Consider the following 23,652-nt stretch of genomic DNA (forward strand, 5'->3'; position numbering starts at 1 on the left):
TCTAGGAATGAATTCACCAAACAAATAGTTCTTAAAGGCTTTAAAGGCTATGTTTCTGCTTACGACAGCGATGCCCCTTTTTGGTGTCCTAAAGCTGAAGTTCAGCTTAGTTATTAAACTGTTGTAGGCTGTTTATGAGGCCTGTGTTGGGTATTTGGTTAATAACTGCTTAGTAAGCACCTAAATGAAGTCTTATTATAAGAAAACCATAATGTTTAGTCAGGCAGGCAGTTTTCTTTACACTTCTTCTAATTCTGTGCCAATGGGGACACACAAAGATAATCAGTTCCAAGGCAAACCTGGAAGGCAAATGAGCTACAAGAAAACAATAAAGGTTAGTCATGCCTTACCATAAGAAGTTTACTTTCTTCAGTAGACTGAACAGAAACTTATCCCTCCGTATTGTTAAAACAAGCTGACTCAGTCTGTACAGGCTAGAAAATTATACCTTCGGAAGGAAGGGGGAAAAAAAAAAAAATCCTTGATCCTCCTTTTCAGTGGTGTGGGCAAAAATGCATAAACACATTGGCAAAGAAGATCAGACAAGGATCTAAAAATCCATTTTGTTTCCCCTGCTGTGCCCCAGTGGAAATTTCCAACTGGAGTGCTCTTTGTAGTCCCTCTGCGTGACTGTTCTGGTTTCATTAGGGAGTCACTTGCAAGGCCTGGGCTCCTGTCTGTGTTTACTATTAAACTTAAAGATCACTGTTAAAGAGGGAAAGTTAAATTCTCACTTTCACTAATGCCCCTTCATGTCATTGTACAAACACAAGGCTTTAGTGAAAATGGTTAGCAAACAAAAAAATTACCCACAAATTGAGTATTAGGAGTATTAACTCATGGGGTACTTTCAGTTTCAGAAGTAGCCCAGTATTTCATAAGATTACTGGATGAACAAAATATACTGCATTATTCTTCTGGTTACAGGCAATGTCCTGTCACATTTCACAACTAAACAGCTGCTGCGGTGTCAGAATGTGTGAAGCTGCCTGTGTACAGCTAATCTGCCTTGCACTGTGTGTAATGGACCAGTTTTCCTCCCCATCTCTGACAAACATTTGTGGAAGGGATTGGATTAAGTTTCTAGTTAAGATTGGCTGTGGCAACGCATCTCTGGTTACTATGATAATTAATGCAGATGACTTTGAAAAGCTGCAGCTAAAGAGGAAGAATCTTATGGATTAGTTTTAGTGAAGTTGTCTTAAAAAATAGTAAAATGTAAGTTCATACAGCATATGAAAATACTGAAGATTTTTGTGAGTTATCCTACTATGCTTTGGAGTGCTTTTGAAACATAAAGAATTTTCAAACACATCTGTCAACACAAACTGTTTTATTGACCTGCTGATGGAGGTCTCCACCATGTCTAAGTTGTCAGTGAAGCCAGAATTGCTGCTATGCTTCTCCCTTATCTCCTTTCCCTGCTACTTTGGGCCCTCCCATATGTGGAGTCAAATCCTAAAGATCAGGAGGGTTTTTTCAGTCTTCCAAGACACTTGAGTTTCATTTTCAAATGCGTTGTATAGGTGTAGCTGGACCCTCACTGCCACTCTAAAGTAATGACCTGTGGTGCATAATGTAAATTTATATAGATGGGGACAAGATTTGTAAATGTGGAAATGCATATTTGTAAGGCACCAAGCTATCCTGATGGATGAGATTTTTGATTCCTTTCTCTGATATTTGGGCAATGGAATATCTGTGCCAGCTACAGGGTTCCATCCTCTGCAGCCCTACTCTTCCTGGTTGCTCCAGCAAGCGTGATGCTCCTTCTGTTGCTGTTGCAATGCTTTGCATGCCGCGCTCTGCTTTCTCATTCACCCTAGCAGACCTGTCTTTATCCCGTCTGTTCCTTTGCTATCTGGGCTTAGACTGGGCTGCATTCAGTGCCTCCTACTCACTGTGGGATTATGTACTGCAACACGGTGGCTACTTAAGGTTGAGCCATTTTTAGTGCTGAGCAGTGTCAACTCAAATTGCCTTGCTTATAACATGTAACACTGATGAAAAGGGGGGAGAGAAGAAGATGCCAGCTTTGACTTGGCCCTGATAAAGCAAAGTTTTTTTTAAGGAAACTAAACTACAGTAGTTGTCTGTCTGCCTATTCTTTGAATGTTAAAGGCACCCCCCTCTCCCCCCAAACCAACCAACCAAACAGTCTTGGGGGTCAATGAATGCCGTCAGAGCTGCGTCTCCTTTTACTGTGATGTAACTGGTAACACGAGATGTTCTAATAGGTGGTTTTGTTTTTCCTCCCTCTTCTAGACGATGGACAGAGAGTTCAGAAAGTGGATGAAATGGTATGGGAAAAAACATGCAGAATACACAGTGAGTGAAATTCAGCTGAAAAACTTTGTGATCCGTGCTGATGTACAGAATTTGCAAAGTCCTCTTCAGCCTTTCACCAGTCAAGCAGCAGTATGAGTCATATCTGCTTCCTGGCTTTTATCTTGATCCTGAGGATGGTGTTCTCCAAGACATTGTCCCAGGCCCCTCACTTTGTCTTGCTTGACATGTGGTATGGTGTTATTAGGAGCACTTTCAGATCTCTTCAGAAGCTCCTGGAAGATTTATTCTTCCAAAACATTGTCGTTTTAACTGGGGCTGACATGTGTCCTCTGTTTGTATTAAATCTCCTTTTACCCCCCACCCCCCTCTCCATGGTGTGGGGGTTCTGCTGGATAGACTATTGAAAATGGCAGCGCCTCCTTGGGTTTCTGAAATCTCCTGCTAGAAACAAAAGCTGAAGCTTTGGTTCTGCAGGCAGGTGAAGCTGTGGTCACCTGGGACAGGTGGTGGAGGGGATGGGATAGCAGGGGTTTCAACATGGGGGGCATGGGGTTGAAGTTCTGGATGAATGCCAGGACTGTGAGATTAGAGCAGAAAACGGCAGGACCAATTAACAGGATAGGTGGTTTGTAGTTGGATGTAAGGGGTGGGTTGTGGGCTCAGGAAGGATGGTGGGTGGGTAGTTCTGATTTGGAAAGGATGGGAATTAGATGCTCTGAGGGTGGAGCTAGGGCAGGAGGAGTAAATAGGTCATCATATGGTGTCTCTCTACTTGGGGCTAGGGACACATGTTGAAATAGCTTTCCCCTTCCTCTGAATGTTACTTAAGCATTGTGGATGTGTTTTCCACGCTGTATGATAGTGTGAAGCATGTGCAGTCATACACTGTTTTGTGTCATTCCTTCCCCTTTTCCTTTTCTCCTTCTTAAATGTCATTAAGAAAATCTGCTCCCTAGTTAATCACTTTCCAGTGACGAAACGGATGTAATCATAGTACAATAGGAACCCACTGGGAGTTTTGAAAATAAATGTATTTATGCTTCTCCTACCACTCGCCTATAGTCAAGGAAGAGGCTGGATGGATCAGGGTTGTTCCCTAATTGCCCAGAGAAGTTGGGTCACTCTTTCCTGCTCAGAAGTTGCAGCTAGCAATGTGTACTGCAGCTGAAGTGTGAGCAGGTGTCTGGGAAACTACTTCTTCATTTTCCTTTTGTACAGAGCCAGTACTGCTGTGTTACTGGAATGGTTTGAACCACATGGCTTTCAGTGTTCCAGCAGTGTGGGATCAAATGGCAGGTGGTAGATGGCCAGCCTTTATTTCCCAGTTTTCTGTGTCTGCTGGGATTGCTGGTGTTCTTTAGAGGGCTTATCTTGTAACGAAGGATGCTACAACTCTCCCTTTGGGAAGCAGGCTGGAGAAGGTGAGAGTGCCACCTGCCTCTGTGCACTTTCTTCCTGAAATGCCTTTACTGTATAGTGTGATTTTCTTCAGAGGGATGCTGGGCCTGCTGTGGAACTAGTTTGTAGCAGGATTGATATCAGGCTGCTAACTCTTTCCTGCTGTGGAAACACTGTGAAAGCTTTACTTTTCATGAAGTGGCCATATGGCATTTTTCCATTGTGTCACCCAGCTGGCATTACATGAAAGGAATTGTTACTGAAGATACTCTGCTTATGAGCTGTGTAATTTAAAGAATAGGATAGGAACTTGGACTAAAATATTGAAAGCATATTGATTGCCGTAGGCAGCGAGCATTTCCATATTGTGCATTCCAAGTGACAGAGTCTGGTACTATATTGAAACAAAGCTACTTGTTTTTTTGCTTGGTTCTTTGGCTTTTATAACTGTTTTCTGAAAAGCATTTCAAGTAAAATTTCTTTTGAGTATGTAGTCTGCTTTTCTGGGAAGAATTGAACACTTGCAGCACTTCTTGACTTAAGGAAACTTGGTTTCCTATCACCTTGTCGTAGTGATGCTTGAAGATAGATTTTGGTCTTCTACACGTAGGCACACAGGGCAGATTTTATTTAGTTTTTACTGCTTCATCAAACATGCTAGGCTTACATTTGCGTGGTTTTGCCAAACAGTATATTTTCTTTAGTAATTCCTTAGACGGCATCTTCTATAGGTGACTGTCGTTAAGCAGAGAGCAAACTTGTCTGCTAATGCAGCTAGAAGACACTGGAAGGCATGGAATTGAAAGCCTGGGATCTTTATCTTTCTGGAAAACAATTTTGTTGCTGCAAAATACTTAATGGGGTCCCAAAATTCCAGATGTTGGAGACAAAGTAAGCACAAATTGAAATAGTCTGTCATCAGCAGAGCTTAACTTGTGAATTCCACTCTAATGTTTTAGGCAGTCATATGAAAAAATAAATATTTTGAGAAGAATAAAGTGTTGGAGGAGGGAAGCTTGGCAGAAGTTCAGTGGGAAGAAGTCTTGGATCCCACCTGCAGCTTTGTCTGAATAATGTGGACGGTGGTTTTGACTTCATGCACATAACAGCTGCCTTGATGTAAAAGTAAAAATTGTACATAAGGCAGCAATAAATCCTGGAGTTGGGCCTGCAGGGTTTTTTTGTGTGTGTTTCGTTTTTTTTTTAACAGCCAAGAGCCTAGTACAATTAAAAGTTTCCAATACAGATGGATTTTTGATTTCTCACTGAAAAGTGATCTGCTGCTTGTCTTAAGTCTTGTCTTGTCTTCTAGCTAGCACTGTGCTGGTGATGCAACAGTTGATTGCACTTACCAGCTCTGCAACCATCAGATTTATTTCCTCGCCTTCCCCACTAGAATGTTCTTGTTACTGCTGGAAGTTCTGAGCTTAGGCACATGACTTATGGTGAGCAAGGTCCAGTGACAACATTTAAAATAAACCCTGATTGTCCAGGTATATTTCCATTCTATTTTGTCCACAATCACAGAAAAGAGTCTCTTTTGAGAAATGGTTCCGTACAAAATACACAGTCACATATATGCAGATCTTTTCAGTAGAACAAAACATCATTGCATAGTCACTTTCAGATGATAATTGCATGTTATTCTCCAGTAGCTAGTGGCAAAGTGTCCTTAGGCATGTTGGATGCCTAAGGCTTCTGCAGAGCTACAGCTGCTAGGAATGGGTTATTGCTGCAGCTTTAGAGTGGGAAGATCCATTTGGGACATGAGAGGAGTGGGAGAAAGGTTGCTCATCATACATTGGCTTGTAAGTCTCCTGATCTCCAGCTATTGTAGGTAATCGTATCTCATAATCCTGTTAAATGAACTGAGTTTCATTTTAAATGATGAGCTGTTCAATCTCATGATTCTCATTGGACCCACCCCCCCCACCAAGAGAGTACCACTTCCTGATAAGAATCTTTCTTAGTTTTTATATTCAACTGATATGTTTCAACTTGCTATAAATATTTACATCCCTGTGCTATGGTTGTATGGTCATTGATGTCCAATTCCTGATCGGTTAGGGATAATCATATTCTTTGCTAGTCTTCTCTTTTGCATTCGGAGGGAATGCATTATACTTCTAGGGCTTTTTCATCATTATCATCTACCTCAGTTTTTTGGACTAGGATGTCCCCCTTCCAACACATATCACTTTGTTTCAACTCCTTTTATCTTCTCGTTTCTCTTCCCGTGGAACTGAGAAGTCTCCAAGATTAGCCTTACCCTGTTCTTTTCAAGAAAACTGTTGTCTGAAGGAAAAGGGAGACTTCTCTAAGGTCATTAGGCCTAGATAATTACAGAGTCTTTCTTGGGGAATTTCTGCACATGTGCAGTCATCAAATTAAAAAGTGGTATTGCAATTAAGAGGCAGATGGGTTTTCATGGTTTCTAACTGTAAATATCCTCATGTGGCCTCAAAATCAGAGCCATCTCCAGGTATCTAGGGCACAATGCTGAGATTGCCATGTAGTAGAAAGTGCTTAAGTGTTCTTCCTGGGGTATGCTTGAAGAAAGTTTTCAGTGTGTCCTCAGTGCCTACTACGTGTTGTACTGTTCTGCTAGGTGAAGGTATTCTTCCAGTCATAGGTTAGAGTAGGTGTCTGCAAGTGAAGTTGGTGGTAGCTGCAGTCGTACATTGGACTGCTGCTGAAGACAAGGATTTGTTTTGTTTTTGTTTACTCAGGGTTGTTATAACAGAATACCTTCTTCTGTTCCTTAAAATTTGTTTTAGCAGTAGGTGGAAATCATCTACAAGTCTTCAAAATAAGTGCAGGAAAACACAGGTCAGCGCTGCTAAAGGCTGGGATTTTGGCTGGATGGACATCTTTGACACATGCCGGCTGTGCAGAGAAAACCCCTGTAGCTTCTAATTGCTGAAGGTGCTTTGTGGTGCAGCCCTGGGGGTTAGAGGTGATACCTGTTGTGCATAAATCAGTGGAAGTCTGGCATCTGTAAGTTTGCAGGCTTGTCTCTGAGTTTGGGGTGCCCTGTCTGGCTTGTTTTCCTGGAAATCTCTGTTCTGAGCAAAAGCAGAGTGATTTGTGTAGGAGTTTCATTGTCTCTTGTTGCCTGATACCAGCTGCTGGTTTGTGGGGTAACTGACATCACCTGTACTTAAAACCTTCCATTGCTTAACAGTACACTGCAGCTGAGGAAAGGGCAAGATATCTGTTTGTCCCAGATATTTTTGAATGCCCTATTTCAGCGGGAAACTTGATGTTTTGGTATTTGAAAAGCCCTCCAAACGTCCCCTGTGGCTTTGAAATGATGCCACATTTTGGAGGTTTGGATTCATGCCTCCAGTTATTTTTGAAAAGAACAGGAACCTAAAAATAACCATGTGTACTTTTCCAGGCAGAAATGACTGGTTTTCGTGAGCCAAGTGTTTGCATGGAGGCTGCTGGAATGAGGCATTCTGCGTGTGAATTTATGGCTTTGTGTAGCCGGTCAAACAGAGCGTTACCAGAGAGACTCCCAGCCCAGCGCTGGGGCGAGAACGAAGCCCTCCTCTGCGGCAGAGGGGCTTGACCTTCATAAACTGTTGCTCTGCTATGTGATGAATACGCACCCGCTGGAGTGTACCTCTTGTTGCTTCCCCTGGGCAGCAACCTGCTGGTTTTCTTCCAGTTACAGGAAGAGTTACAGGAATCAGATGCTGTTGAGTGTATTTCTGCAATCTCTGTAGAGCAAATATATCTGTTTGAAAAACCTGAATAAAAACCTGTTTTGGCTTCTAAATTTAGAAACAATGCAGGCTGGCAGCTCGCTGAAGCGGATTTCACTGAGCTAATTATCCTTTTAGATAAAGCACGTCTCCTGCATTGTCTAATCAGATGAAAATATCTGGATTACAGATGGTCCCTTCCATTCATTATTCACTAAGGAGATTAAGTTTCGCAGAGAGAGGAGGAACAGGATGGGGGTGGGGACACTGGTGGGAAGAGATTGAGTGCATCCTGGTAGCTGTCACTGCTGCTTTGCACGGGTGTCCCTACATGACTATAATGGACCATGTTCTTCTACTGGTTTAGCTACTGCAGCCCTTGGCCAGGAGTTAGTTAGCTGGAGTTTCCTTACCAGTTCTTGTTTTGCTGTCAAAATTACTGTAAACCACAGAGTTGACTGGGATTTTGGGGGGATTTTGTTGGAATCCCTGTGTTAGTTGAGGGGGAAGGCCCTACTTTCTTCCTTTTAGGCCATGATTTATTGATCGTTGCTCCCCAAGTACAATAGGTGAAGAAACTGGTCATCAGGAGTAGTCAATCAGATAGCTTTTGTACTCTGTTTTGAATGTAGCAGACCACTGATCCAGGAATCACTGTCTTGCTTCCAGAGGGGGAAAAAATAACCAATTTTCTGCCAACCACAGTTGACCATCTACTATTTCTGTACTCCAGTATTTTTCCTGGTGAGATTTTTTTTCCCTCAACTATTGGCTAAGTCTGAGCTAGGGTAGCATTACAATACAAAAATAGATGGGTTTAAACAGGGCTGTGGTTCATTTGAATTGTGACATGGCTGTATCTTGCAAAGTAGACAGGGGGAAAAAGTGTTCAGCCTCCATGTGTTCTATCAGGTTAAAGCATGGAGATTTTGGTTATAACTGTGCTCTTCCTAACCACGTAGGCAGGACAAACATATAGTGTAACTGGATCCAAATAAAGTATAACAGCCACTTAGGTTAGATTTCAAGACCTTTATATGAAGCTTAGTATTTCAAAATAGTTTCATGTTACACTGGTTCTTTGTTCTCTTGCTAAACTATGGCTTTATAATCATGCTTCCTTATTTTTCAAATGTTTTTCTTTCTCCTGTTAGTGTATGAAAACCTCATGTAGACATAGAAATGGTGTGGTGTGGAGGACTGCAATATAGAAGCTGACTTGCAAAAATGGTTGTAAAATAAATATAGTTGCCTTGCATGTGGGTTTTCTTCTGCTGTGTCTTGGTTACTCAACCATGAAACTATTTACTACCAGAGCAGATAAGACTTTGAGACAAAAATATCTCTTGAAAAGAATCTAGAGGTGGTCTCTATTCACAAATAGGGCATATAGAGCTCTGGAAAAAATGTTTCTGTATATGAGGTGAGAAAAACTTGGTGCTCTTTAGAACTGTTCTGATGTTGCATTGAGTTTCTGCTTTAGATTTTGAAAATACCTAGTAGTATGTTGTTAGGTTGGATCTCTCTGAGTTCTGTCTCCAGCATGGACTTTGTTTTTGCTATAGTGGGGATATCAAAACATGCATCCCCTCCCAGCAGGTATGAAGACAGGTAGTAATTCTGTTTTTAAAATCTTATTTCAGCCAAGCTGTTTGGTGGAACAGATCATTCTGACTCACTTTAGTTATTCTAACCTGCTGTTTTCAGCATGTTTAGTTTCTAACACTTAAGGCTCTTTGCAAAGTTCTTGATCTCTTTCCTGAGAATCCTCAATGTTTGCTTTTCTCAGCCCTCTTGTGCAGTGTGTAGCAGCAGGGCATTTGGACTTCTTTTTCATGTTCCCCCCCCCCCCTTTTCCTCCTGAGAAGCAGACCCACTCCTGTTGGCAACTGTGGCTTTGTCCTTCACAATGCCTCAGACAGGTTTACCTCTGTTTCTTATCCCTTCTGTGGCTCTGAGTGGTGTCAGGCTGCTCTGCTGGGACGAGAAAGCTATGGTGGAAGACACCAGGCTCTGGTGCTTCACTGAGGCAGGTATTCTGGCTTAGTTAGTGAGGTTTGCAAGTAGCTCGAGTGTGTCTGCATTGCAGTGCAGGCACTTCTGTTTGAGTTGTCACTAAATGAGAGTAAGTGCTGGCATGTGAAATGCTCACTTCTTTCCATACAAAGGAATATATGCAGAAAAAGGATGCTAAGCAATCACTGTTGTTGTTTTGATGTTCCTGAGGTTCCGATATAAGCCATCATCTTACTTGCCCCTTCAAAGTGTGTCATCATCATTAATTATATAGTTGCATATTATTTTTTCTCTTCTCTTATCTTCCTCCCCCAACCCTCCTTCTGCCTTACTTGTGGCACAGCAAAACAGCATGGCCCATAGATTCCTCTCTCATTTCAGAAGCATGACTGAGAAAAATGTTAAATCTGTGGAAAGGCTATGTAGTTGTGGGTATTAACCTGGGACTTGATGTGGTTTCACAAGAAAGGTACTATATGAGTCACTGAAGTCATAACTATAATTATTTTCAAATAAGGCCTTTATGGTACTTGATGTCCAACTGAAAAGTGTTAGAAGCATTTAAGATTTATATTTAGTACCACAGAAAAATCAGATGCTTGTCTGTCCGTTGCAACAAGAGCCTGAATTATGAGCCAGTGTTTCCAGCAAGCGCTGTGCCAAATCTCTTTGCTGCGGTTCCCCCTGTGCTAAGAGGGGCTGACCGAACCATGGGGGTCAGTGGGGACTTGGAGGCACTAACTGATCATTTCTGGTATGGGTGCTGTACGGCATTGCTGGCTTCTCCATGGAGCACAGTCTTCACAGGGCATCGGTGATACCTGGAGACGCTCCCCTGTTCATCCCGTGGCAGGAGAGCAGCTGAGGGTGGGAGCAGAGAGGGAGGCACCTCTGGGACCCGAGGAACGGGCAGAGCTAGCTGCTGAGCTCTGGGTGCTTCGTCCTTGGTATTTCCTAAAGGCTCCATTTGGCCTTATTTGTAGTAGTATCACTGAGCTGGTACAGCATGTTTGGCCTTCTCCAAAGGAAAAGGGATACGGAGCAGAAAGGAACAATGTTAACTCTTGTGTGTGTGTGTGGTTTTTTGTGTTCTTTGTCTTTTTTTAAGCTGGAAAGAGGTGACTTCCTCTCAGAAGAATGGAGAGAGAGGATTGCAAACACAAGGTACAGTACAGCAGTTGAATGCTGCTTTATGAACTGAATATTTGGGAGTTTGTATAATGGAAATTGGGAGGCTGGCCAGCTTTTTATATAGAATTTCCATAGCAAATACCAAAAGTCTATCTGCCAACTTCTATACTGGCCTCTTTAGATCCTGTTTTCTGACTAGAAGAATGGGTTTAAATGCATGTCCCATGATACTACATATAAGGGTGTATCCAAGATAAATTCTGGTTATACAGAGAAGTATAAACCTCTGTTTGTTTTGCATATTCTTGTAGTTCGTGTCAGTGATTCTGGCAAAACACTAGTTATCTTGGCTGTTGGTGCAAACAGCTAGGTTCACTTTCCATTTAAAAAAGAAGCAAAAGACCCAAGTGAGTCTGTTCCAACTTAAATTGGGAATTCATTTAAGCTGATTGTCTTGAAGATTTATTTCTCTGAAGATCTGTACAGAGGGTTAGACTCCTTTTTGATGGTAGCAAAAAAAGTAAATTTGTTAAAAGCAATAAAATATTATTCCGTCTTTTTAAAGGCTTTGCATTCTTTCAGCCTTATGGACAGAAAAAAAAAAATCTTTATTTTTGTATGACCTCCTGGGGCACCCTGTTATGTGGGGGAATGGAGGACAGTTATCAAAGGCGGGTCTCTGAAAGTCTTCGGCGTTGTGACAATTTATGGATTGTTTCCAAGACACTTTTAAGAGTACTCCATCAAGAAGGCGTCTGCTGGGCTGATGACTTTTGCATTATTACATATCCCAGTTAAACTTCTGGAGGTACCTTTTGGTTTGTGGACAGACTTGTCCCAGCCTTGCAGCATAACAGGGATTTGCGTTGTTGCTTGCTATTCCAAAGGCACACTCCTCTGCTGTCTGTGCAACTTTCCTTGGAACAAATTTAATTATTATTTTTCTTATTTTTTAGCTGAAGTACATCTAACTGCATGCAGAAATGCTGGTAGATGTTTATTTTGTATGGTATGCAGCTAACTGTATGCCTACTGATCCACAGCCACCTCGCTCTGTGATACAGAAATTCAAAAAGAAGTAGCTTTTTGCTCACAACTGTTACGTGTTTGTGTTTGTTCTGAGTGTGCCAACTGTTCAGCGTCTGCTCTCTCTAATGAGACTGCAGATTGTCTGATGAATTCACATTGGAGCCATCCAATCTTGGAGAGTAAGTTGAAGTGTTACCCTTCCTGTGAGTGTGGACCGGTGGCCAGGCTCTGAAGGGAAGGGTGCATTTGTACCAGGAAACAGTTCTACATGGTTGAGTGCTGACATGTAAGCAAGCTGTGCAGCACACAGTATTCCTGTTAATAACTGTACTTGCGGCTTAGCAATACGTGCTGAAAAGAGGGCTGAAGTCAAGGTGGACTGGGGGCTCTTGTGTTTCTGTCATGTGCGTACAAAATACTGTGCCAGAATGAACACTAAAAAAAAATATATCTGGCAAGCTATGTCTTTCTCCCTTCCTTTCCTGGATGTTTTCTAGTGCCATTAATATGCTTGGCTCTTTTGCAAGGCCTCTTTTTTGGCACATGGTGGGAAGGAGGAGGAAGAAACCCCTGCTAGCCTTACTTGCCAGGCAGGGTTTCCCAAATTTCCAAGAGCAAGGCGTAGCAAGAATAACTTTTTTCCTTGGTATATAAACATTTTTTTTTCATCCATGGTTTTTAATAGCTTTGGCTGCTGCTCTTAAACTCAGTGTCCTTGTTGAACATGTTTCATGTTTGGAGGCACTAGGAGGGGAGTTTTTGAACAGACCTCTTGCAAAGAAATCAGTTCTTCATGTTGAAACAATATGCCAGAATGGCTTTCGCAGTTTATGCATGCAGGGTGCCCGATGGCTTCCAAGAGATCTTGAGGACTCTTGTTGCAAGCTGGTAGGAAATGGGTACCAGGGATAATTAGACCAGGCCCAGGCTCTTAAAAATCAAGGGGTATTTCTTTTTTAATCGGTGATGAGTTCTGTTTCTTTCCCAAACATTTGTATCATTTGTGTGATTCTACCTATGTGCAGGTTTCTGTGTTTCCATATGACTGTTTTTTTTTTCAGGAACAAAACCCCCTCATTGGATTTCCTAACCCAGAAAGAAGGATACAACTCCTTTGTTGTGGGTTAGGGTGAAGTGCTGAGTTTAGGACAGGGAAAACATGCTGAGAGATGTCAACTGTCTTTTTGCATTATGGGGGAGTTTGGAGCTAGAAGAGAAAATATATTTTGATATTTTGCTGTAACATTTTAAACGCACGTGAAGAAGTAATGGGATGAAATGTGTGTCTTGTGTTGGGAGTATTGCTTTTCATGTGTGGATTAACTACTGTAAGCGTGTTCATAGTTGCTGTGTTGGTGTTTGATCTCACTATGGCAGAGGGGTGAAAACATTTTGCACATTGTTTTTATGTTGAAACATAAGGTGCAAAACTCAGCTGTATGCTGAGAGGAACTGTCAGAGTAGGATGCCTTGAAAATTTTTTAAATGTAATTATGTGGGCAGTGTCTGTGAATGCTAAAGGTAGGGTACTGTTTTGTCTCACTGTGCAAGAAGAAAGCATTTTGTTGGATGGAAGTAGCTGTATAGTCAGGGACAAGCAAGTGTTTTTCAGTTTTGTGAGTGGCTGTAAAGGCTCTAAGAGACTGTGACTTGTGGTTGGGGGGTAGTTGTGTGTGTACACTTGGGTGCCATTTGCCTGTCCCTGTTCATTAACTAGACCATTATCTTGCAGTGTTATTTTTGTGAATAATTTTGCCTTTGGTCCTGAGGTGGATCACCAGCTGAAGGAGCGATTTGCGAACATGAAGGAAGGTAACAAATCGAACTTAAAACCTTTTTCCATTGGTTTCCTGCTTACTGTGAGAGCTGCTGGTGGTAAGGGCTTAGTTACAGCCATCAGAAGCCAGGTTGGTGGGTTTCATTCTGTGCCTTGCGGGCAAGCGTCTGCACTGCAATAGTTATTTCTTGGGCTTTTTACTGCCCATCTTAATATCTCCTCTGACCTACCTGATTACTTGGAAGCAGCTCTGCTTGTGAAGACTCTCTGTGGAGCTCTGTTGGGGTGGGAGGAACTGCTGGTCCTTTCTTACCTGTTAGAGAAGCCGACAAAACATGTGATGGCCAAGACTGCAAATATTCCTGACTGCATAGTCATGGCTTTGTATATCTAGTTTCTGTAATTGCATACTGAATTCAGTTACTGGATTATCCTATTTAAAGTCTTCACATTTTAGTACTAGGTATTAACTAATAAGTATTAAAGTGGGGCACTGTCACTGGATGTATTGTGTGCTTCTTGAGAGGTTGCATTGCAGACACTAGTGACCAGGGATGCCCAGTAACCCCACTGTGGCCCGAAGTGTTTTTTTTCTTTCCTCTTAACCACTTGGATAAGTAACAATTTTATTTGGTTATGGCAGAAATTAGAAAAATAAGTATTTCTGAAAAGAAAAATGTGTGGCATGAACAAAGAAGCTGTGGCTTCCCATATTACAGCTTTGTGCTGAAGTAAATAATGTGACTTTTGGGCTCTGTTGCAAACCATAAAACCCCAAAACTTAAGCTGTCATCTTTAATTTTAAGGGTGGTTTTTTTTTTTTTTTTTAAACTTTTGTTTAGTGGTAGCTTGAGAGAAGTGGCAAGGTGGGGAAGGTTCAAGTGCTCTTTACAAAATAAAGAAACCTTAGTTCTCTTTGCAGAAGGTGCTCAGGCTCTGTGCCTTGGGCTGAATGACCACAGATAGCTGTGAAACGGAGATTAGCGTTCTTTTAAATAAAAGGGCTTTGGAGGCTTGCGTATAAAAGACACTAACTAGGAATGAGATAGCGTGTTCCTAATTGAAATTTCTACAGATTGCTACTGAGAATTAATGCCTTTTTTTTTTTTTTTAAGTGTTTTAAGGTCTGTCATTTTAAAGTGAGCCTTGTGGTGTCACCTCATAGCTACCTAGCAGGACTAATATCCTGACTTTCTTGGATGCTGTCAGAATGAGTGTTAAGTAATTTTTTTTTGGTAACGATATACAAGTGGTAGTTTTATTAGGGCTGCTCTTTAGGGCTCTGTACTGGGTTATTTTTAACATGTAGTAATTTCTAGAAGAAACAGTGGTAGCTGACTGCTTTCTTTTTCCTTTTTTTTCTTTTTCCAGGTGGGAGAATTGTGTCCTCAAAACCTTTTGCACCTCTAAATTTTAGAATTAACAGTCGAAACTTGAGTGGTATGATTGCACTTTTTATTGTTCATTACAGTTATGGTGTATTCGTTATCTGAACATGTCTGTAGTGGGTTTTTGTTGCTCTTTTTAAAGAATTGTGTAAGTAAGTAGAAAAATGCTGTTGTATTATTACAGCATACATGCCAAAGTGTTGTGTATTTAAAATCAAACACCCCCCCCCCCCCAACCTGGAAGAAACAAAACCTTTTTATGGGGTTTCTCCGGCTGTGTTTAGATGTCTATAATGTCAATGTTTCCCTGGCTGGGCATCTTTTTGTAGTTGAAGAGAAATAAAGTGTTTCAAGGGCGTGATTCATTTCTTTGACTACAAAGTGCTGCAGTGACTAACTTGCATGCAAGTTCCTTATACCGTAGCTGTCTAAATTTGGACAGGTAAATCCCACCAGTCATGATTTGTAAGGCTTAGAAGCGGAAATGTTCAGCTTTGAATGCCTTGTCTTATGTACTGTAAATTGATCAAACAGACCTATCCCATAAACACCCAGTTGCTGTGCCTGTTTTATTGCCAACAAAGTTTTGTGTTTTTCTTCTCTTCTGAACATAGTAGACTTGATATTTGCCAATGTTGTCCTTTGCAAGTATGTGAACTGCAGTTTAATGAGATTTTGAGATTACTAACACCCCGTGTTGTTGGTTTTGCTTCTGACCTTTTTTCAATTTTTATTGTTGAAATTTTTCAAGCAAAAGAACGATCCAAGCTGAGTTTTACACATTTATCGTGTCCAGTGCAAAACATTCCCTAAATTTAAAAAACGCCTTATTCCCCTCCATGTGCAAACATGGCAAGTAACATACTGAGTTACAAATCTCAAGCTGTGTTTTCTGTTTTTGGCCTGATATGGTAAACTGCTTTTCAAGAATAGTAATTTGAAGACTGTCATTAAGGCATTTCACTGAAATGGTGCCATTGTGAGTTATTTTTACTAAGTTTGAATTGTTGTGAATGTCCTGTGCATCAGACACCCAAACCTGCCCTTCTCTTTCCTGTTTGATATTCTTCTGTGGCATCTGATTGTTTGGACCTTATTAACCATTGGGTCCTGGCTTGTCAATCCTTTGTAGGCATGTACTTGAAAATAAAAGGAAAAAGAGGCAGAATGGTACTCCTGGAAATCCTCAAACCACCAGAGAGCTGAGATCAGTCTGTCAGTTTGCTAATAAGACAAAGAGCGCCTAAGTAAAGCCTAGTACCTCTTTTACAGCACACTAGAACTAGATGAAATACAAGAAGGCACTTCTGAGGTTTCAATTAGGAGACCTGCCTGTGTAAATAAATTTTTTTGGCCTCTCAAGCCTCTCCTTTTCCTGGCTTCTGACCATTTTGTTATCTCTCTCTTTGCTAGGTTTGGGAGACTGCAGTTGTTAAAAATGTGGTGCGGAGGCAAAGGGGCCAATGTGTACTACTTTTTTCACCTAATAAAAACCCGAATTATGACTATCAGTTGAGCTAGTTCTTTATGCTATTTCAGCTTTCACCCCAGTGTGTATTCATTGGGAATGTTTTCTAGGATGCTGAAGTTTTATATATCAACAGTTATTTAATGCTTGATGTGAATGTTGATGTTAAATTATATAGAGATAGCTAATTAAGATTTGGGTGAATGAGATCTCTTAGCATAAGAATAGATAATAGCTTCCACTAATAGGAAACTCTTCCAGGGATTCAGATAAGAGGTCCTGAAAAGAAATTACCTACAAACAGTGGGGGAAAATTGTGGGAATAAATTTTAGGTCTTAATCCCATTCTGTGACCATGCTGTATTTGGGAAATAGCAATATCAAATGAACATGCATGGGATGTGCTAGGCCTGGGGCTTGTTCCAGTCTTAATGGCCTGTTCTAAGTAACGCTTCCAGGGAAATGTCATCTGCTTATAGCTCGTGGTATCAAATGTGGCCAATATCCTTCACATGCAGAGAAGGTGATTCACTCTGCTGTGCTAGCTTTATGCTGTTGCCCTACAAGGTTTTTCATAATACTTTTATTCAGCAGGGGTTTTTTTGTTCCTGAGTATGATTTGAGTCACCTGGCTTGCCTGTCTATCTAATGTTTTGATCTAAAGTATGAACAGTTAAATAATTTAAAAAATACAGTGGAAAAGATAAAGCTTTAAGAAGCAGGCAACCTTTTTTCTCAATACCATTTTTGTCCCTAGTAGTTCCATCTGGAAAAAGAAATGGAAACGTGGAAAGAATTGGGACAAACCAAAACAAGTATTAAAATGTGGTTAAAATAGTGGTTGACGTTGCTGAATCCTGAACCTTGCTTTTTGACTCTTCTGGGTAATTTTCTATTTGATTAGAAGTGTGCTGTAATTCCTTCTGCAGTGATGCCATTCACTCAGTGTTCAGTGGTTATGGAAATGCTTAGACACATCCCATACCTATTAATTCTAGGGAACAAAACAAATATAGGCAAGAATGCAAATACAAACCATGTTTGTCCCCAGTCCAAATATAGTGCAGTTACAGTTTACATGGGTTGGATCTAATGACATTCTGTTACTGGTTCTGTCTAATTAAATCCTGCTTGTTACTACAGTTGTGTTGTTGCTGGGTTCCTTGCAAATGTTGTCTGAGACACAGGAAAGTTTTGCTTGTTAAAAGCTTGCACTAGCACATAATTTCACTGTAGAATGGCTGACTATCTCTGAAGAAATGAAAAGTAGATCTTCCAAATTTCTTAAGTTTTCTGTAGGGTGCAAGTAGCAAGAGAATAAGAAATTGCTTTTTAAACTCACTGCAGTGCTTTCTTCTAGGACATTGCTGTCTGAATACAAAATTTCTTTTTGTTTTGAATATGACTTTACTGTTGCATGGCTAGTTTCAGCTGAGTAGAACTGAGCGGCAAACTGGGCGAGCTTTGGTTCCCTAACTGGACTTTCTTCCTTTAGATATTGGCACTATAATGAGAGTTGTGGAACTATCACCACTGAAAGGATCTGTGTCATGGACCGGGAAACCAGTTTCTTACTACCTGCATACTATTGACCGAACCATAGTGAGTATAAATACAGGCCGGTAAATCTCTGGCTGCTTTACCTGCTCTGGAGTCAACATGCCAACTTCAGTTCCTTGTTCTTGGGAACTGTTTTCTTATTCTTTTGCATATTTACAGACCTGTAGCATGCCTAATTGGAATAGGTGCACTTCACCAGTTACCTGTTCAGTCTAGTTGAATATGCAAATCACACTGCATGGGCTAGCCTTTGGCTGCTTCAGTGCAACGTGTTACACAGGCAGTGTAATTATGGACAGTACTATGGTAGTCTGTTAATTTGTTGAAGGTGCATAGATGTACAAGTATAATTCCTTCTCATGCTCCAGAATATGCAACTATGCAGAATGGTGGTCTTGTGCTATAGCTTCCACACTGAGTAAAGACTGTGTGGGTCTTTAATTCTTCAGTTTGTTTTGTTGTGTACAGACCATTTCATTCTATCATATTCAAGCAGTAAATCTCAATTTTTGTTGAACTTTCAGTTGCTGTAGAACCAGCCAAAGCTCCATAACAATGCTGATGCATTCACAGTTTTTTTTTTCTTTTTTTCAGTGAAGGAAAACAGAAACAACTCTGTAGAACTGTAAACTTTTGTGGAGAAATAGTTTATTCCCACACTGAGTTTATGCAATATGATAGTAAGACTATTTTTCTAAGTCTGCTGTAGTCTAATAATGCTTTTGTTAAAGAATATGCTAGAGTGCAGATAAATATTTTAGTGGAGTACAAGAGTGAAGTAGCTTCATTATCATATATCTCCACTCAGCAGAAGGTTATTTTCAAAGCTTTAAAACAAGGATAGGCAGTGTTGAAGATGATGAAACCTTGTTGAGGCTTGGATTATGTCCTGCTATACAACATGTCTGTGTCGCTAAAAAGAATGAATGTAAATGGCTTCTTGATGTAGCTTATCAGAAGAAAACCAGTCAGAATTTCTGCAGTTCTGCATTTGTCTTAAGCTAATATTTTGTTCTTGTGTATTCATCTGTCATGACTTTGAAAATGACTATCTTTTTCTATTTTCAGCTTGAAAACTATTTTTCTAGTCTCAAAAATCCAAAACTCAGGGTAAGTTTCAGTCATTTTCTGTAGAAAACTCGAAATAATGGAGCAGCCACTATGAGGAATTTAGTCACTTGTTAAAGATGTACAGAATTGATCGAAAATCAAATTTTCTTGATAAGCAAGGAACACGGGCATGGAGCTAATTGAAGTGAAGCATCATATGCCATCAAGCACTAATACAATCATGTTCAAGAGCTTTCTAATAGAGAATTAATGGGGCAGCCGCAAGGTGTTTTTCCCTTGCATTGGAGGTCTATAAAGAGCTATTCATTCATTACAGAACTGAAGTTAAAGAAAGACGTGACAGTTTGAATCTGTCCCAGTGTTCGGCTGCATAAAAATGAAGCTGAAGAGTGCTTTGAGATGTTACTTGTGGGACATGCTATCTGAGACATGAAATGTGTTGTCAGTTGCTGCAGTCTGTGCTATTACATGTGGCATTAAAATGCCAGAGGATTTTTGAGACTGTGCTGGGCTGTATTAATCTGAAATAACCGATGGGGCTGGTATTCCCAGTAAGAGAATTAAGTGAGGCCAGTTCATTTAAAACTTCAGGAGAATGTTCATCTTCAGACTGACTTGCTTAGTAAGTGTTGAAAATAGACTAAAGGTAGCTTTGAGAGTAGGTTATTTCAGGCTGCTGAATTCAAACTTGGGAGAAAAAAAAAGACTTATTAGACTCAAAAGAAAAAATGCAGGGTGGCATCCATGTACTTCTGAATTTCCCTGTGTTTAATGGTGAGGCTATTTAGATCTGCCACTTATACCATCTAGCTGATAACTTGCTTAAATTGGAGAGGTGTTGGAATTGCCAGAATTCTTATGCAAATTAAACCTCATCTGGAAGGTACCAGAAAGGCTTTGAGTGATCGCTTTGAAATTTCCTGCCCTTCCTGCCTAGTAGAAAATCAAGTTTAAAAGTTGCTGCTTTTGTTTTTTTCAGTCTCCTCTACAGACTTGGCTGAAGTTGAATTAGATGATGATTAATAGCTTTGCCATTTCAAGTCATGTAAGATTTTTGAAGTGTTGTAGCAACACATGAAATGTTGGGGATATATGTAAAGCTATTGACATATTTAACAATTAAAAAAAACAAACCAAAACCCTGTAATACCAGTGTGTGATCTGGGGTGTGGGATTAGGAGGGGCAGAATAAGGGAAGAGGTTGGGGCTTAATCTCCTTTCCCATGTGGCTGCACGTTTGAAACCCATTATAGTAGGTAATGCAATACAAAAGGGTGACTTGCACTTACCTTCCTTTTCCCACTGAGTATTGCCTGAGGCAGGGGAAGGTTTTTTGTTTTGTTTTTTGGTTTTTTTTTTCCCCCCCCCCCCCCCCCCCCCCCTTGCTGGTAACAAAAGGTTTTTGGTTTTTAAATAGGCACTGTACAATACGAGCACTTACACCTAGCTCTTGTGGAAGACTAAGCTGGGAAATACAGTGGTCTGTATTAAATAGTGATAAACGTGTGAGCAAATTATTAAGTCTTTTAAAACATTTATCCAGGAGGAACAAGAGGCAGCTAGACGTCGTCAACAAAGAGAAAGTAAGAGCAACACAACTACTCCAACGAAGGTTCAAGAAAACAAGGTGAACATTCTGCATTTTCGTAGAGTAAATGTGTTTTCTCCTTAGCTGTGCATGAACTCATAATCTGTGTCAGGAAAAGCCTGATTCTGAGGGAAGATTGACTGTGTTTGTTCTGAACACGTAAACTGGTATAGCAGTTGCTGTGGACAAAAATATGACGGAGTGACTTAATAAGAGCTGCACTTGGGAATTGCACCACTAATTCTGAAAAAAAGGTATTGCAAGATGAATAGTTGGTTGTCCACCCTTGCTTACCTTCAGCACCATCTTGCAGAGCTTTCCCTGAGTCATAACCCATTAAATGGAGTTCAACGTGTGCTGAGTCTCTTTTGCAAAGACTCATTTCCTTTCTCATTCCCTTGCATAATACTGTTAGAAATGCAGTGACTGTTCATGCACAAAAATATGAAGTACTGACTTTTTAATGAAATTCAGTTGAAGAATATAGTCAATACAGGCTGAATAATCAGCTTTTCTTAGACAACAGTTACAAATTTCCTTTTCTGTAATGACTAAGTCCAGAAGAGAATGAGCACAACTCCTAGGGTGTTTGGGACAGCTCTTATCCCAAGTAAGTCTACTTCACTGGCAAGTTATTTAACTACAATGCATCAGTTTCCTTTCATAAAATTATTAAACAAAGTTATTAATGCTTGCTTAAAAGGAGTGCTGTATAGGTAGGTAGAAGTGACTAAAGAGCTTTTGGCTTCTAAAAATCTCTTAGGATTCTGGTGCTGAAGAAGAAAAGGCTGCAGCAAATTCTGTTAAAAAGCCATCTCCCTCCAAAGCACGGAAGAAAAAGCTAAGTAAAAAAGGAAGGAAAATGGCAGGCAGGAAACGAGGACGTCCCAAGAAAATGAACACTGCAAATACAGAGCGCAAGACCAAGAAGAACCAAACTGCACTAGAACTTCTGCATGCTCAAACTGTTTCACAGACATCTTCATCCTCTCCTCAGGGTGAGTTCAAGGCTGGCAGTGGAAGAAGCTGCCTCTTGCCACGCGAGCCTAGATAAGTATCTGAGGCTCTGAATGTGTGGTTGGAGGTCATTCTTACTTTATTGCTAGATTTAGTTTGGTTTTGTGTCATAACTTCTCCCTTGCCACTAAAGCAAAACTCCTCTTGAGATGGTGGTATGCTTCTGTGAGAAGATGGTGATTGAATCTCTCTGTAGGTACTTGGCCAGAAGCTGGAACTGAGCTGTGGCTGGTAGCTTATCTCTGCTGCTGCTGTTCTAAGGATAAATTGTAAATGTCCTTCCAAGCAATTTGTTACAGTGTGTTGATCTAGCTAAGTTACTGGATCTTGCATTGTAAATGACGTGTCTTCTAATGGTAAAGATACTGTACTTGCCAGAAACACTGACTTTCATAGACTGAAAGGTTGTCTTTGTTTATCTCTTCAGATGCATACAAGTCACCTCATAGTCCATATTACCAACTACCTCCTAAAGTGCAACGGCATTCATCTAACCAGCTACTGGTGACACCTACCCCACCTGCACTACAGAAGCTGCTAGGTAAGACTGTAATTTTGTCACTGTGTTTGTCATGGGAACCTCTACTTTGAGGTTTCTGAACATACGGTAAATCAAAGCGCTACTAATAGACAGCCACTATGGAAAGCTGTATATTGAATAGGAGAGGGGGACAGCTTCTTCCCCATCTTCCCCTGCCTGCCCCACTTCTACTGACATCACCATGAGGTCTCTTCTCTTGCTTGCTGCTGAAGTTGGTGTCTTGGTTTGCATTTTTTTTTTGACATTGTTTGAACTCTCGTTTGGCACAAAAGGAAATACGCTTGGGTTTAGCAGGAATCCAGAATAACTTTAAATAAATGGAAATGGCTAGTCAGAAATAACTTTATTTTAAATGAAACCAGTCTCTTATTTTTAAATGGTACAGTCTTGGGGAATGTCACTCAATTTTCTCTGCAAAACTTAGAGCAAAGTACATGAGATGCTGTCTGAGTTTGAGGTCACAAAGGTGGTGTGGTTGGAAAATAGGCTCCATGAGCAAGAGGTGATTTAAGGAAAAACTTGGAGAGTGTTTTTTTGAGCCTACTGGTTCCTTCCTTGCCCCCAACTGTTTCTGGCCTTTGGCATTGGGCATGAACCGGTCCAGGATCATCTGGGAATCTGATGTGATGTTCCTGTCTATGTAGAGACCAAGGGCATCTGTGATACCTTTAAGTCCTGCTCTCTTGCTGTGGTGTCTTACAGTTGTGACTGATTTATTACTGTAGAGAAAGAGAGAGAAAAAGAGTGATTTAGAGGGATGTTCCATGTCAGGGGTGGTGGGGGAGTGGGTCGAACGACACTTGTCTGGAGAAAACCTTTCTGCAAAAGTCTGTACACCATCTGTTACATGTTTTGGCTGCCTCTGATTGCAGCACACTGGGCTTAATCATGTGGTTGGCTTTGTGATGAAAGGGCCCCAGTGGTGAGGGCTGGGGAGAAGGAAGGTTCATTGCATAATAGGAGACTGGAGATAGAAGGGCAATGACAAGTAAGCGCTCCTTGGAGGGTAGAGTAAATGTGGGTGTAGAGCTTGTCATCTGTCTGTGTGGAGGTAGGAGGAGTACAGCAAGCCCTGTCTTGTGGTGCTCGGAGGATGAGTGCTCTGAGCTCAGAGCTGGTTTTGGCTGTTAAGCTAATCTCTTTTATTATTTCTACTTACAGTGCATTAAAAGCCATTCAGCTCCTCTTTCACCATGCAAACACACCATTAGCACCCATCATCTTCCTCTGTTTTTGAATGTGTTGTCATGACTTCCATTGGGGTACCTGTTATAAGTAGCTAATGGATCCAAGAGTTCAGCTTGCATCAGAAGATGAATTTTCAGCATGCTCTAAATTGATCTTTAATGGCTTGGTCTAACTTACAGTCCAAATAAAAAGCAAGAGAGAGCAAAGAGGGGAGAGGTGTCAAGGGAGCAAATAGGGGTAAATAGGAGCATTGCACTTACTCTCGCTTGAAATGTATCATCTCCTTATTTATTTTGCAGACTCTTTTAAGATCCAATACATGCAGTTCATGGCATACATGAAGACTCCTCAGTATAAAGCAAGTCTGCAACAGTTACTGGAGCAGGAAAAGGTAGGTCTCATTTTTAACATTTCTAAACAAAATTGCCAGAGTACCAGACTACTACTAGATGGGGGGGGGGGGGGGGGGGGAGATGCGGGG

At 40.9% G+C, this 23,652-nt stretch overlaps 1 protein-coding gene across 1 annotated transcript in view; it reads left to right on the forward strand.

Moving 5' to 3' along the window:
* The window catches only part of DOT1L (DOT1-like histone H3K79 methyltransferase), a 61,829-nt gene that overhangs the window by 12,241 nt on the left and 25,936 nt on the right, over positions 1 to 23,652 (forward strand). Inside the window, exons 7-16 of the mRNA XM_010566629.1 lie at positions 2,266 to 2,328; positions 10,522 to 10,577; positions 13,306 to 13,385; positions 14,722 to 14,790; positions 17,702 to 17,808; positions 18,835 to 18,876; positions 20,381 to 20,464; positions 21,189 to 21,423; positions 21,870 to 21,983; positions 23,471 to 23,562. Coding sequence (XP_010564931.1) covers positions 2,266 to 2,328; positions 10,522 to 10,577; positions 13,306 to 13,385; positions 14,722 to 14,790; positions 17,702 to 17,808; positions 18,835 to 18,876; positions 20,381 to 20,464; positions 21,189 to 21,423; positions 21,870 to 21,983; positions 23,471 to 23,562 — 942 coding nt within the window. The remainder of the gene's footprint in view (positions 1 to 2,265; positions 2,329 to 10,521; positions 10,578 to 13,305; positions 13,386 to 14,721; positions 14,791 to 17,701; positions 17,809 to 18,834; positions 18,877 to 20,380; positions 20,465 to 21,188; positions 21,424 to 21,869; positions 21,984 to 23,470; positions 23,563 to 23,652) is intronic.

The sequence above is a fragment of the Haliaeetus leucocephalus genome, unplaced genomic scaffold (genome assembly GCF_000737465.1).
Source record: "Haliaeetus leucocephalus isolate CR32 unplaced genomic scaffold, Haliaeetus_leucocephalus-4.0 Scaffold215, whole genome shotgun sequence".
NCBI lineage: Eukaryota > Metazoa > Chordata > Aves > Accipitriformes > Accipitridae > Haliaeetus > Haliaeetus leucocephalus.